We start from the raw sequence: 14,216 nt of genomic DNA on the forward strand, positions 1-14,216 counted from the left end.
AAACATTAAATAACCTCACCAGCCAGTCCACCATCACTACCTACTTTTTTTGGACATTCTGCATGACCTCCATCCAACCCAGGTGCATTACCTGCTCTCATCATCTTAACAACTGCCTTCACTTCATCTTCCTTATTTCTCCTCCATTTTCCTCACTCATCACTGTCATTTTCATAGCAACTACCTTTCCCTCCCTATTCTCCTTCACATTTAGCAACTCCCTAAAATACTCTGCCCACCTTCCTCTCACTGCCTTCTCTTCCATTATCATCTCTCCATCTGCAACTTTTACTTTTTTTTTCTCTACTGGATTCGCATACTCTTCCTCCCTCAATTTCTTTCCAAAACATCTTTTAAATACTTTCAAAAAGTTTCTGTCATACTCTTACCCCATTTCACATCTGCTTTCCTCTTTGCCTCCTTGTTCTTATGTTTTACTTCTCTTTACTTTGTACCTCTCATACGATTCCCTCGTCCTAATTTGTAACCAATCTATGAAAGCCTGCTTCTTCTCTTCTACACCCTTCTTTGCTTCCTTATCTCACCACTCACTAGCCTTCCTTCTATTTCCTCCCATCTTCCTTGTTCCACACACCATCTACTCCTGGTTACCTTTATATAGTCCGTTAATGCTCTACTTACCACCCTTCCATCCACCACCCTCTCCCATGTGTACTTATGCTTGTCTTTCTTCCTAAACACTGTATTTGCTATCATCAACTCTCTTTCGAGACACATCTCCACCAATAATTCTCCACCACGATTTTTTCATGGAATTCCATACTTCCCAATCACTCCATCCATTGGTTCATTTCTTACCCTAGCATTAAGGTCTCTCAATACAACTACATTGACATTTCTTCCTAATCCCTCTGTGCCCTCATTTATATCCATCCAAAAAGCCTCCCTTTCCTCTATGTTCTTCTCATTACCAGGCCCGTATGCACTTACAAAAACCCACATCTCCTTTCCCAGCTTCACCGTCATCCGCATTAACCTTGAAGAAACCTCCTTCCACTCCACTACACATTTACCTATCTCTTCACTCACTAGTATAGCCACCCCTTCTCTCCCTTGTCCTCTCTTCGTTCCTGAGAACCTCCCAACTACACTCCCAAACTCACACTTGCCCCTCCCTTTCAACTAAGTTTCACTCAAAGCCATTACATCCATCCTCTCACAAACATACTGCCTATCTCTTCCCTTTTACTCTCATCTGTACCACATCCACGCACATTAAAAGACCCAAACCTTAGGGTACTGGTTAGAAAACTAGACCCTCTTATGCCTTTATTTTTTTTAGGAATGTCCCCTGTGGGGCTACAGGTAGCAGGATTCCTAGTTCTATCCCCATTCCGTTTTTTGTCGGTGGCAGCATTCTTTTCCCCCACTACAGGGTAGGCAAAAAAGGAAATGAATATTCAGAAAAATTGTACAGGACAGTAACAAGGGGTTGGGGGACAACATAATGGAGGGACAGTTGGAGTATAATAAATATGTCATAATTTCTCTATGAACAGTCTTCCTCTATCACAGACAAAATGATGTATGGCTCTGGTCCATAGGGGCACCCCATATAGTCCCAAAAGTATCAACTGCATGCTACTTTGCCACAATAACATGCAGCCAATACCCGAGACAGGGTAAAACAAGAGACCAAATAAGCTCTAAATGAGAAGACACTAGAAATATTAGCTGTGCAGATACTAAAGAAATTTAAAATCGACTTAGATCACAAGTATCTACAGTGTGTTTGGGATAAATTTGACACTTTTGGAAAGGAAAGAAAAATGTCATATCTTGGCCAAAAATTTATGTATTTTCAAAATTCAAAGTGCATCTCTTAGAGGATCTTTTGCCAAATATAGTTCACTCAAAGAAGTCACCCTGAAAATCCACTGTGACCTCCAGGTAGGACCTGAAACTGCAGTATGCAGGCTTCCTATCCTTCGAGAGATGCCTGAACACCAGTTTGATCCAAGCAATCAGCTTGACCTTGGTGTTGCAGGCGGTACGATTGGTGTCTTTTTCAACTGTGCCCCACACATAATAGTCCATGGGGTTGCAATCAGGCGAGTTGGGGGGCCAGATGTTGGGACTGGTGAAGTTGTAGAAGTTCTCAGACAGCCACTTCTGGGTTTTCTTGGAGGTGTGACATGGAGCCAAGTCCTGCTGCCACACATATGGTCTTCCCACAGCCACCCTCTCCACCCAGTGCTTGACAACAGTGCACAGCAACTCTATGTAGCCATCTGAAGTGAGTCTGAGTCCCTCTTCAATGATGTGAGGTGGCATGACGTGGCCTTTGCTGGAAACACCTCACCACACAGCCTCCATCATTATGTGTGTAGTGTACCACCCCCCACGAGCTCCCTTGGCCGACGCTTTGGTGGAACACATTATTAACACGGCAGTTTCAGGGCCAAATACCCCACTGTTAGATTGGTTTTATGTGGGGATTTCAATGAGTTAAACACCAGTGATATTCAAGAAAATCTACATATATCACAACTCATCAACTTTCCCACACATGATGTCAGCACGCTTGACCTCATTCTAAGTGACATGAGTGAACTGTACCTCCCCCCCCCCCCAATTGATTGGTCAACCCACACTTCCTGTGGTCACCAGCCAGCACCACTACTCGCTTTCACAGACCCATGCCTGACTCACACTTGCGTGAATTTGGACAATGGATCACTCAACATCCCTGGACAGAGGTGCGCACAGTGGAGGGAGTTCTGGAGAAATGTGATATTTATATCAATATAATTACATAGATCTTCCATTGTTACTTCCCTTTGAAACAGACGCGAACACACCTAGCAGATGCCCCATGGATCATGCCCAGGATTAAGAGACTGATTCAACAGTGTGCTAAAGCTTTTTACACTGACATCAGCCTTTTTAGACAACTCCAGAGCAAAGTCTTAAGGGAAATCAAAAGAGCCAAGAAAATGTACTACCCCAATAAGATCAAGCACTTACAGCAGAACAGCAGCTAGTGGTTTAACGGGTTAAAAGTTTGTGCGGTATGCAGCAGGCATCTGACATCCTCCTATCACAATTGTCACATGACCATGTGGCTGAGCAAATAAATGACCACTTTGCATCCATCTGTCAAATGCTGCCCGGGATTGACCTCTCCTCCCTGCTTTCCTCCCCCCCTCCCCAACAGTTCGTGTTTTTCAGGTTGCCAAAAAGCTTGCCAGCATCAAGTCAAAGCGTTCCTCTACACCTGTAGACTTACCCATCAAAATTTATCATGAATTTGCTCATGAACTTCCCATCCCGATCTGTTCAATAACTATTGCCTCACTTAAGCAGAGTTAATGTCCCACAGATTGGAAGACAGGCTTCATTACTCCCATCCCCAAATCTTCCAATCCCCAATACTTTAGTGATCTCAGACCCATTACTATCACTCCCATTCCAAGTCTTATTTGTGAAGATATTGTCTTCGAGTGGGCATTCTCCAAAATCAGCAAATTCATTGACCCCCCAACAGTTTGGTAATGTAAAAACATTCACCACTCACTATCTTATTAGCTTTCTTGACTTATCTATAAAAATCTCGAGCAGCGCAAGACTTCACTTGCAGTGGCGTTCATTAACTTCAAGAAAACCTTCAACCTTGTTGATCACACCACTATCATCACCAAAGCCACCTTGGTCTTCCTACCTCCTTGGTTGCTTGGCTATCTGACTTACTGATGTCAAGCTGTCAGAAATCAGGGACACATCTCTGCAGGCTAGCACCTATCCTTTGAGGGTACCACAGGGAACAAGAGTGGGGCCACTGTTTCCCAATACTCATCAACAATGCCCTGGGAGGCACACCGCACAGGTGGAAATATGTTGATGACTGCATGCTGGGGACCCCTGTGTCCAACACTGACCTGGATTACGACTCACTGCAAGACACACTGGACAGGCTACACACATGGACAGTGCACAACAGAGTCACCATCAACCACAAGAAAACTGGTAATGCACTTTCACATCTCCAATGACATTCTCCCTCCTCCCCTGCTGACAGTTGACGGCCAACCCCTGCAGGTGGTCCAGTCAACTAAGCTGCTAGGGATAACCACCGACAATAAGTTGACTTGGAAGGAGAACACTGCTAACACTGTCAGGGCAGCATCCTACAAGCTGTATATGCTGCGTCATCTAAGATCATTAGGGGCACATGCTGAAGATCTCAACCATCTACACTTCCTTCATTTTGCCCAAGTTGGTGTATGTGTCACCTTCCTGGGCCTCCTCACTTACAGTCACGCAGCAGCAACAGCTGGAGAAAGTGCAGAAAAGAGCCTGTCGCACAATCCTAGGCACTGAATACACCACCTATCGGCATGCTCTCACCACACTCGGAGTTCCAACCCTTGCTGACCATTACCTTCAGCATCTGAGGTCATGTGCAGTCACCCTAGTTAAACATCCTCAGCACCAGAACCTGCTACCTCCCCTAGCACCACAACCACGGCTACAGGTGCGGCACCACAATACCATCAAGCTAATCATAGCACGCACCGACCGGTATAAGAAAAGCCCCATACCGACATTTGTGGACTTAATCAACAACAAGAAATAACAATGTTGTGCAACACAGCTATTCCTTAGCTTACTGTTTTGTTTTGTTTTTAATGCTTGTAACAAAATTTTTTCACTGTCATAGTTTTATAATTTTTGCAGGCTGTATATTTCCAGTAGTAATGCTGCTATACCCAATGAACCGTATATTATTATTATTATCATTATTAAGACCATCACAGTTTGAGGGAATTTGGTCTTCATGAAGCGTGGGACTTCATGCAGATTGTAGGCTAGCCACCTGTTGTTCTGCACATTGTGCAACTGATCCTGGCAAAAGTTCTTCTTGTCTGACAAGAACCAGAGCATCCCTGGCTCGATTGGGTGTTAGACCTTGTTGAGGAGTTTCTTGGCTTTCATAAGGCTGTTCTCTTGGGCCTTGACAGTGAGTAGTTGGCCCTTGTGCCTCTTGTATGAGTTTTAGCTTCTCGACAAATTTCGTTGTGCAGACAGAGTCAGAACACCTGCTGTGATCCTGCTAACCACTGCTTCCAAAATATCCGTTGCAACATTCCAGCTCATATCTCATGGCCTTCACAGTATTCAAGGAGCACTGAGCTGCAGCTAAGATTTCTGAATTTTTAAATCAGGCGCTAGTCATCTTGATGCAAGTCACTCTTTTCCAATATTCCAGTGCTTTCCAGTCATCCATGCTCTCTAGATGTTACACCCACCGCTATTAACCCCTTCCATACGGTGCCGCATACGTAGGTGGCATGAGGAGCAAGTGGATATGCGAGGCTGCCATATCGGCATCTTGATTATATTTATTGTAGTTGCCCCTGTGTAATGATATACTCTCTAAACTGTCTTCATCACATTTTCTATGGTTATCAAAATTCATGGGTGAAAGAGAGAACGATCGATATAAGCAGTGACTATATATTATGATGCGAGTATTATTATGACACATCGTACGTCTGGCAGATAATGCTGCCCGTGAGATTTTGGCCCCGAGTGAAGAGGTTAAATCCTTCAAATGGCTCTGAAATGACAGAAGATAAAAAAGTCATCAAATTTATCCCGAACACCCTGTACATATGGATATGGGTACCCCAAAGTATTTTCCAATGTTTAATCTGCTCTTATATCACAATTCACATTATTGTTGGCAATCTGAATGCACATCATACATGACTAGACATAAGTAACAGATCCTAGATTGACTTTGATCTCTGAACATAAACCAACCCATTGGAACACCTACATACAGAAACATAAATCCTCCTCAAAGATGATAGAAAACTACATGAAAATGACAGTAACACAATTCCATGCCAGAATTCTAAACACCACAAATCCTTTATATTACATTTCTCTCAAACCACCAGAATGTAACAAAAACAAGATCAGTAGCATACTATTCAAATATCTAACAACCTACCTCCCATACCACACAAAATATCCATACAAAAACACACACACCCTCAGATCACTAAACAAGCCCTTCAAGACAGACCACCAAACTACTCCAACAACAATGTAAATCTCACAGAAAAAACTACAATTACAAAGGATTATAAGGGAAGAGCATGCTGAAAGGAGACATTTTGGTCTATAACTAGGTTGGATGCAGAAATAATAGATAAACAAGTAAATAAATAGATTAATAAAATTATTAAATAGATAATGATGAATAGATAAATGATAATAAATTATAATTAAAAAACAAATAATAGATATACAAGAATGAATAAAATAAATGGTAGGCATTAGAGCATATTGCTTAGGTGTTTATCTAAATGAATCTTAAAACTTTTAATTGCACTACATTGCATTGCCTTTGCAGGAAATTTATTCCATTCATTTACTACATGGTGAAATTTCTACCCACTCTCATATTAAATCTTTTCCCTGACACCACCTGGCATTAAAGCAGTACCAACATAGAATGGGCCTAGCCACAGATGCAACCACCACACAGAGGACACAGAACACCTCGTATTACAATGCTCCACACAGTCTTTAAACAATTTATGGTCCCACTGGAGTCTGTTGTCAGTTAACTGAAAGCTGCAAGTCTTCTGCACAAGAGATGAGGGGCAACAGATTGATTGGTTGATTGATTTGAACATAAAATTTAATGAATACCTAGAAAGACATCCCCTCCAACATAACTAATGGGCATCACCACCAGACTTGATCCTATGCACGTTCTTACCCTCTTATATTGTCTAATATTCTCACAATACAGACAATAGTTCTGTTAATTTCTGTTAATTTATATGCTAGCCCAGTGATCATTACTTAATACATTGAGGTACCATGTCTCCTGAGCAAAAGAACTGAGGCCAGAGATTGGTTCAGCATGACAATTATACATACACATCCAGTCTTAGTATAGAAGTACCAGTAAATGATGTCCATTTTATCTTTATTTATGACATACATTTTTATATTTGCAGAGAAAACAAGGATTACTATGATTCATTAGTGGCTGGTGAGAGCGTTCCCAGTGAAATGCTTAACAACATTGAAGATACTGACAGTGATATGATGCTTGCACAAATGCTGCAGTATGAGTTTGATCGCGAGTATGATGAACAAGTGGCACGTGAGGAAAAACATGTGAATGGGGTATCGAAAGGTTTGTATTGGTTTATGGTAATTTTGAACAAGTGAAAACAGTTTGTTACTGGCTGTGAGTTTCAGGGTTTTTCTTTGCTTATCCTAGGAGGGGATCAGTGAAGGGTATCTGCTTCTGATGGTCATGCAAAATGGACAGCAGAAATAATTATTTCCCATCTGCCCAATTTAAGACCCATGCACCCCCTAATCTCCATTAGGATGTCCAAACCCCTGCATATTGGTCTTTGGACCATGTTAGATATATATTTACCTACCTAGTTGTATTTACCTAGCTGTATTTTATGGGAAGGGGAGCTGTGCTTGTAGTGACCCATTTTTGTATCTTGCAAGATCAAGTTTGTCCTTCAAATTCTTGTGTTGTGTTTGCACACACTATTTTTTCGTCCAATTTGTTCCATATATCTATCACTCTGTGTGGAAAACTGTTCTTTTCAGGTCTCTTCTGTAGTTGTCCTTTTTGAGTTTCATTGCATGTCCTCTTGTTTTTCCTCTGTCCCACTTTATTAAGTCCTCTCTATCAAGGTGTTATTTTCCTTTCATAATTCTGTAGACAGTTAGTAGGTCCCCTTGTTCTCTTCTTTGTTCCAGAGTCAGTAATTCTAGTTTGGCCAGTCTTTGTTCATATGTCAGGTTTGTAAGTGTTGGGGTCATCTTTGTTGCTGCTCTTTGTATTCCTTCTAATTTTCTTATATTCTTTTTTGTACTGGGTGACCATATCAGTGCTGCATATTCCAGTTTTGGCCTTATTAGTGTTTGTAATATTTTCTTAATCATTTCCTTATCCAGGTATTTAAAAGCCACCTTTATTGATCTCGACAAATTGCATGTTTCTCCAACTATTTTATTTTTATGTTTATCTGGAGCCATGTCTTTGGTGATGATTACTCCTAGGTCCCTTTCAGAATTTACTTTCTTTACTTCATTTCCGTCAATTTTATACATACATATACCAAGGCTTTTTCCCCCTTACTAGGGAGGTATTCTCTTCTTGCTTTTCCCAAATTCAATTATACTGCATTTCTTGTTGTTGAATTCTACTTCCTATTTCTTTCTCGACTGACACTTTGTTCAGATCACTCTGTAATGAATCAAAATCTATTTCAGAGTTTATTCTCTTCGATAACTTTGTGTCATCCGCAAAGAAGTTTATGTAACATTCAGTACTTTCGTCCATGTCATTTACATATACAGCTAACCTTATCAGAGCCAGCATTGACCCCTGTGGGATGCCACTACTCATTTCTTCCCATTTTGAATATTTGTCTCTGAGTACTACTCTCATTTTTCTTCCATGTAGGATGTCCTCCATCCAATTCAATACTTTTCCATGTATGCCTCCTATTGTTTCCAGTTTATATAGTAATTTTCTGTGTGGTACCTTATCAAATGCCTTTTTTAAGTCCAGGAAGGCACACTCTGCCCAGCCATCCCTTTCTTGCCATATATCTAATAATCTTGAATACAAACAAATCAAATTAGTGGTACATGATCTTCCGTGTCTGAATCCAAATTGCCTTGGGTTCAGTATATTGTTCTCCTCCAGATATTTTGTCCATCTATCTTTGATGATCCTCTCACAAATTTTGAGTATTGTACTCAACTATTTTGTATATTTTTCTTGTTAGGTCGTCTATACATTCCTTTAGTATCCAGTTTGCAACTCTGTCTGGGCCATGTGATTTGTTAACATCAAGCTTTAATATTTGATTCCTTATTTCATCCTGAGTAATATTTAATTCCTTCATTGGAGGAAATCTTACTTCATTTCTTTGATCACAGTTTTGTAGATTTTCTTTTTCCTTGGTGAATACAGATTTGAAATACATACATATACCTTGGCTTTTTCCCCCTTACAAGGGAGGTAGCCAAAAAAGGAAAAGGCATAAAATCATTCCCACCCATTCCATCCCTGAATACACTCCACACCCCTCCACCCTCTTTCTCTCATCTTAGCACCTCCTGGATGACAGGTCATCCCTACACCTTGTCCACTGCCCTGGGTCAGAAGCAGTGTCGCAAGACACAGCACATCCACAGCAAGGCCGCTTCATTAAATCGGCGACCCCCCCTCTCTGTCCCCCCATGCATTAAAGGAGAAGACGGGGAGAAATCCCTTCAGGCTGCGTCAAATTTTGCTCACACATACTACCTCACCCCACATCCCCCTGCCCATTCCACCTCATGCATCACAACATCATCCATATAGAACCATTCTCCATTCACCCCTATCTTCTGTCCTCTCCCGTCCTTCCTCAACAGACATTCCCCTCTTCCCCAAAGCCCCCTTCACCCCATCCATCCACCTCATCCTAGGACATCCCCTCATGTTCACTCCCTCCACATCTGCCTTCCATATCTCTTTTACTAGTCTTTCTTCACTCATTCCTTCCATGTGTCCAAACCATCCTAATACTCTTTCATCAACCCTATCTCCCAACTCTCTTTCCACCCCTGTTCTCCTCCTCACCTCCTCATTTCTCACTCTCTAGCCTAGTAACCCCATCATACTTCTCAGACACCTCATCTCAAACCCATTCAAACTCCTTCTCTCTTCCTCTCTTATGTTCCATGTTTCTGCCCCATACAGTGCTGTTGGCACAATCACTCCTTCATACAGTCTCCTCTTAGCATCCATTCCCAAATGTCTATTCCTCATTACACTTTTTAATCCACCAAGGCATTTACTCCCTTCTCTCAATCTACATTCTACCTCCACCTTCACTCCACCTTTTCCTGCCACATTTGCACCCAAGTATCTAAAACTATCCACTTCCTCCAGTCGCTCTCCCTTAATGCTCACTTCCAGTCTACTGCCACTTTCACCCCTTGTACATCTCATCACCTTACTTTTACCCACATTTATCTTTAGCTTTCTTCTATCACATACTCTCCCAAACTCTGTCACCAACTTCCTTAATCCCTCCTCCAATCCTGCCACAAGTGCAGTGTCGTCCACAAACAACAGCTGGCTCACCTCCCACTTTTCTTCATTTTCTTTAACCATCTCCAATCCCTGACCCACTACCCTTGCCTTTACCTCTCGCACTACCCCATCCATGTATAAGTTGAACAGCCAGGGCGACATACCGCATCCTTGACGAAGTCCCACCTTTACCTCGAACCACTCACTCTCTCCATTTCTAATCCTAACACGAGCTCTACTACTCTCATAAAAACTCTTGAGAGCTCCTAGAAGCTTTCCTCCTATCCCATATATCTGCATAACCTCCCACAGTGCCTTTCTGTCTACCCTATCATAAGCCCTTTCCAGATCCATAAAAGCCCAAAAAAAATCCTTCCCCTTTCCTATAGCTTTCTCACATATTTGTCTTACCACAAAGATCTGATCTACACAACCTCTACCCATCCTAAATCCACACTGTTCCTCACCAATTACTCCCTCTGTTCCTCTCCTAATCCTCTCAATCAAGATCTCCCATAAGCCTTCCCAACTACACTTAACAAGCTAATCCCTCTGAAACTACTACATTCACACTTGTCCCCTTTTCCCTTGTAAAGTGGAACTATACAGGCACTCCTCCAGTCCTCTGGCACTCTACCCTCTCTCCAGCAAAGATTTAATAACCTCACCAACCAGTCCACCATCACTGTACCTCCTTTTTTTAAACATTCTGCATGGCATCTATCCAGACCAGTGCCTTACCAGCTTTCATCATTTGAAATGTATGTTCATAATATCTACCATTTCTATATCTTCTGTGTATTCTCTGTTACCTTGACATAATTTAAATATTTCCTGTTTATTTTTTAGTTTGCCGTTTACGTATCTATAAAACAATTTGGGTTGATCTTTACATACATAATACCTAGGCTTTTTCCCCATTACAAGGGAGGTAGCCAAAAAGGAAAAGGCATAAAATCATTCCCACCCATTCCATCCCTGAATACACTCCACACCCCTCCACCCTCTCTCTCATCTTAGCACCTCCTGGATGATAGGTCATCCCTGCACCTTGATATTTACATATGTCTATTATGTCCTTTTCATAATTTCTTTTTAAGTTTCCCAAAAAAAATTTTGTTCTACATTAGTCATCTTTTCTGTGTTTTTCGTTTATTTCTGTATTTGTTTCTTCATTTAATTCTAGTTCTAGTACTATGTGATCACTTTTTCCAATTGGTGTCTTGTATTTGATTTTATCTACAATTTTGGGTTCTGATGTGAATATCAAATCCAATCTTGAGGGTTCATCGTTATTTCTATATCTGGTGTTTTCCTTGACCCATTGCATCTATGTGTAATTATTGGTCATTTCCTGTAATATGTTTCCCTGGTGATCTTCTTTACCTTTCACAATCATTTCTTCCCAACATATTTCTTTCGAGTTAAAATCACCCATTATCACCAGATTACCTTCTTTCTTTAATATTTTATTTAGTGATTTTGTTGTGTCTTCCAGCGTTTTGGAGTGTTCACTTTCATTCCATGTGCAAGTTTTAGGTGGGACATAAATCACTGGATACTCTCTATTTTTCATATCTATCCTTAACTCTTATCATAATCAACTCCACATTGTTCTCTCCTTCTGTGATTTTTGTCGCATTTAGTCCTTTCTTGGTTAGTAACATGACTCCTCCACCCTGCCTTGTTTCTCTGTTTCTGATCCAACAATTATATAATCCTTGTATTTACCTAGTTGTATTATACGGGAAGGGAGCTATGCTTGTGGTGACCCGTATTTGTATCTCTCAGCATCAAGTTTATTCTTAAAATCGTGAATAGTATTTGCGCACACTGTTTTTTTTATCTAAGTTATTCCACATATCCAGAATTTTGTGTGGGAAGCTATTCTTTTTCCTATCTCTTGTATAGTTGTCCTTTTTGAGTTTCTTTTCATGACCACTTGTTTTTCCATTGTCATTTTTTAGTCAATCTTTTCTGTCAAGGATTTCCATTCCTTTCATGATTCTATATAGTCAGTAGATCACCTCTTTCTCTTCTTTGCTCTAGTGTTGGTAGTTCTAGTTTCGATAATCTTTGTTCGTATGTTTATTTGGGAAGAGCTGGTGCCAACTTTGTTGTTGCTCTCTGTATTCTTTCAAGTTTCCTTATATTCTTTTTAGTACTGGGTGTCCATAGTGTTGCTGCATATTCTAGTTTTGGTCTAATCAATGTGACTAATATTTATTTTATCATTTTTTCATCCAAGTATTCAAATGGCACTTTCATTGACCTTAGTAGGTTGTATGTTTCACCAACTATTTTCTTTATATGTCTGTCAGGTGTCATGTCATTGCTGATTATCACTCCAAAGTCCCTTTCCTAGTGCACTTTTTTTTTTTTTTCATTTTCACCAATTTTGTAATTTTTTGAAATTCTGTTTTTGCTTTTACCAAACTCCATTATGCTACACTTCTTGATATTAAAGTTCACCTTCCACTTTTGAGTCCATTTCCAGATTATGTCCAGGTCTGATTGTAATGATTCACAGTCCTCATTTGTTGATACTTTTTTAAATATTTTTGCATCATCTGTGAAGAAATTCATATAATATTCAACTCCTTCGTCCATGTCGTTTACGTATATGGCAAACATGATTGGAGCCAGCACTGATCCTTGTGGAACACCACTTATCATTTCTTCCCATTTCCAGTATTTGTCTCTAATTACTACCCTCATTTTTCTCCCAGTCAGGAAGTCTTCCATCCATTTTAATAAATTACCTGCAATGCCACCTATTGATTCAAATTTTCCTATTAATTTTTTGTGTGGTATTTTGTCAAATGCCTGTAGATCTAGATAGGCACAGTCTGCCCATCCATCTCTCTCATCTATTATATCTATTATTCTCGAATAGAAGCAGATTAGATTTGTTGTACATGATCTTCCTTGTCTAAATCCAAATTGGCTTGGGTTTAGTATAGATTTTTCTTCCAGATGTTTAGCCCATCTACTTTTAATCACTTTTTCACATATTTTAGCTACTGTGCTTGTTAGGGAAACCGGTCTGTAGTTAGTTGGATCTTTCTTACTTCCTCCTTTGTATATTGGTGCAATGTTTGCATTTTTCCAGTCTTGTGGTACTTTTCCTTCTTTGAGTGAGTATTTTATATTGTGTGTATTTTATCTGTTAGTTCCTCCACGCATTCCTTCAGTGTCCAATTTGCAATTCCATCCAGACCATGTGATTTTCTAACATCTAGGTTTTTTATTTGGTCACTGATTTCCTTTTTTAGTAGTTTCAGAGGGATTAGCTTGTTGAGTGTAGTTGGGAAGGCTTATGGGAGGATCTTCGATTGAGAGGATTAGGAGAGTAACAGAGGGAGTAATTGTTGAGGAACAGTGTGGATTTAGGACGGGTAGAGGTTGTGTAGATCGGATCTTTGTGGTAAGACAAATATGTGAGAAAGCTATAGGAAAGGGGAAGGATGTTTTTTGGGCTTTTATGGATCTGGAAAAGGCTTATGATAGGGTAGACAGAAGGGCACTGTGGGAGGTTATGCAGATATATGGGATAGGAGGAAAGCTTCTAGGAGCTGTCAAGAGTTTTTATGAGAGTAGTTGTTGTTGTTGTCGTTCCCTAGACTGTCTGTCCGAGCAGTCCCGTCTCCCCAAGGAAGGCCACAGCCGAAACTGGGTTTTCCCACAAATCCTTTATAGAGTGTATGTTGTGTTGTTTGCGTGCATGATTGTGTATAATGCAGTCTTCCATTATGTGTTGTATGGTATGGGGTGAAGTGTTACATCCTGGGCAGCTGTTCACAACATGGTCGTCCAGCCTCTTCTGGTAGCTTAGAAGTGCTGGGTGGTGACCGCATCGCAGTCTGGCCAAGTGGACTCTGTCCTTTCGTGGGAGAGAGGATTCAGAAGGGTGGATATCAGGGGGTCTGGCATGCAGCAGTGTGTTGTCTTTCAGTGTGTTAATAGAGCGGTGAGTGATATGATTATGAATATGTTTCCGGAGGCTGGTATTTGGTGGTTGTGGAGGAAGAGAAGAGAGTATCTGTGCGTAATAAAGGTCTTTGGGTGTAGTTTTAATGTTTCTTGGTGTGTGTGGGTGTTCTGCTAT

The 14,216-nt window shown here is 40.7% G+C and overlaps 1 protein-coding gene across 2 annotated transcripts in view; it reads left to right on the top strand.

The window, feature by feature from the left end:
• LOC143020631 (serine/threonine-protein kinase RIO3) overlaps positions 1-14,216 on the top strand; it is a 130,169-nt gene that overhangs the window by 25,411 nt on the left and 90,542 nt on the right. For both annotated transcript variants that reach the window (XM_076177119.1, XM_076177118.1), the window contains exon 3: positions 7,002-7,183. In XM_076177119.1, the coding sequence (XP_076033234.1) occupies positions 7,002-7,183 (182 nt within the window). The remainder of the gene's footprint in view (positions 1-7,001; positions 7,184-14,216) is intronic.

Source organism: Oratosquilla oratoria, chromosome 40 (assembly GCF_046742065.1).
Source record: "Oratosquilla oratoria isolate Oo_2021 chromosome 40, ASM4674206v1, whole genome shotgun sequence".
Taxonomy (NCBI): Eukaryota; Metazoa; Arthropoda; class Malacostraca; order Stomatopoda; family Squillidae; genus Oratosquilla; species Oratosquilla oratoria.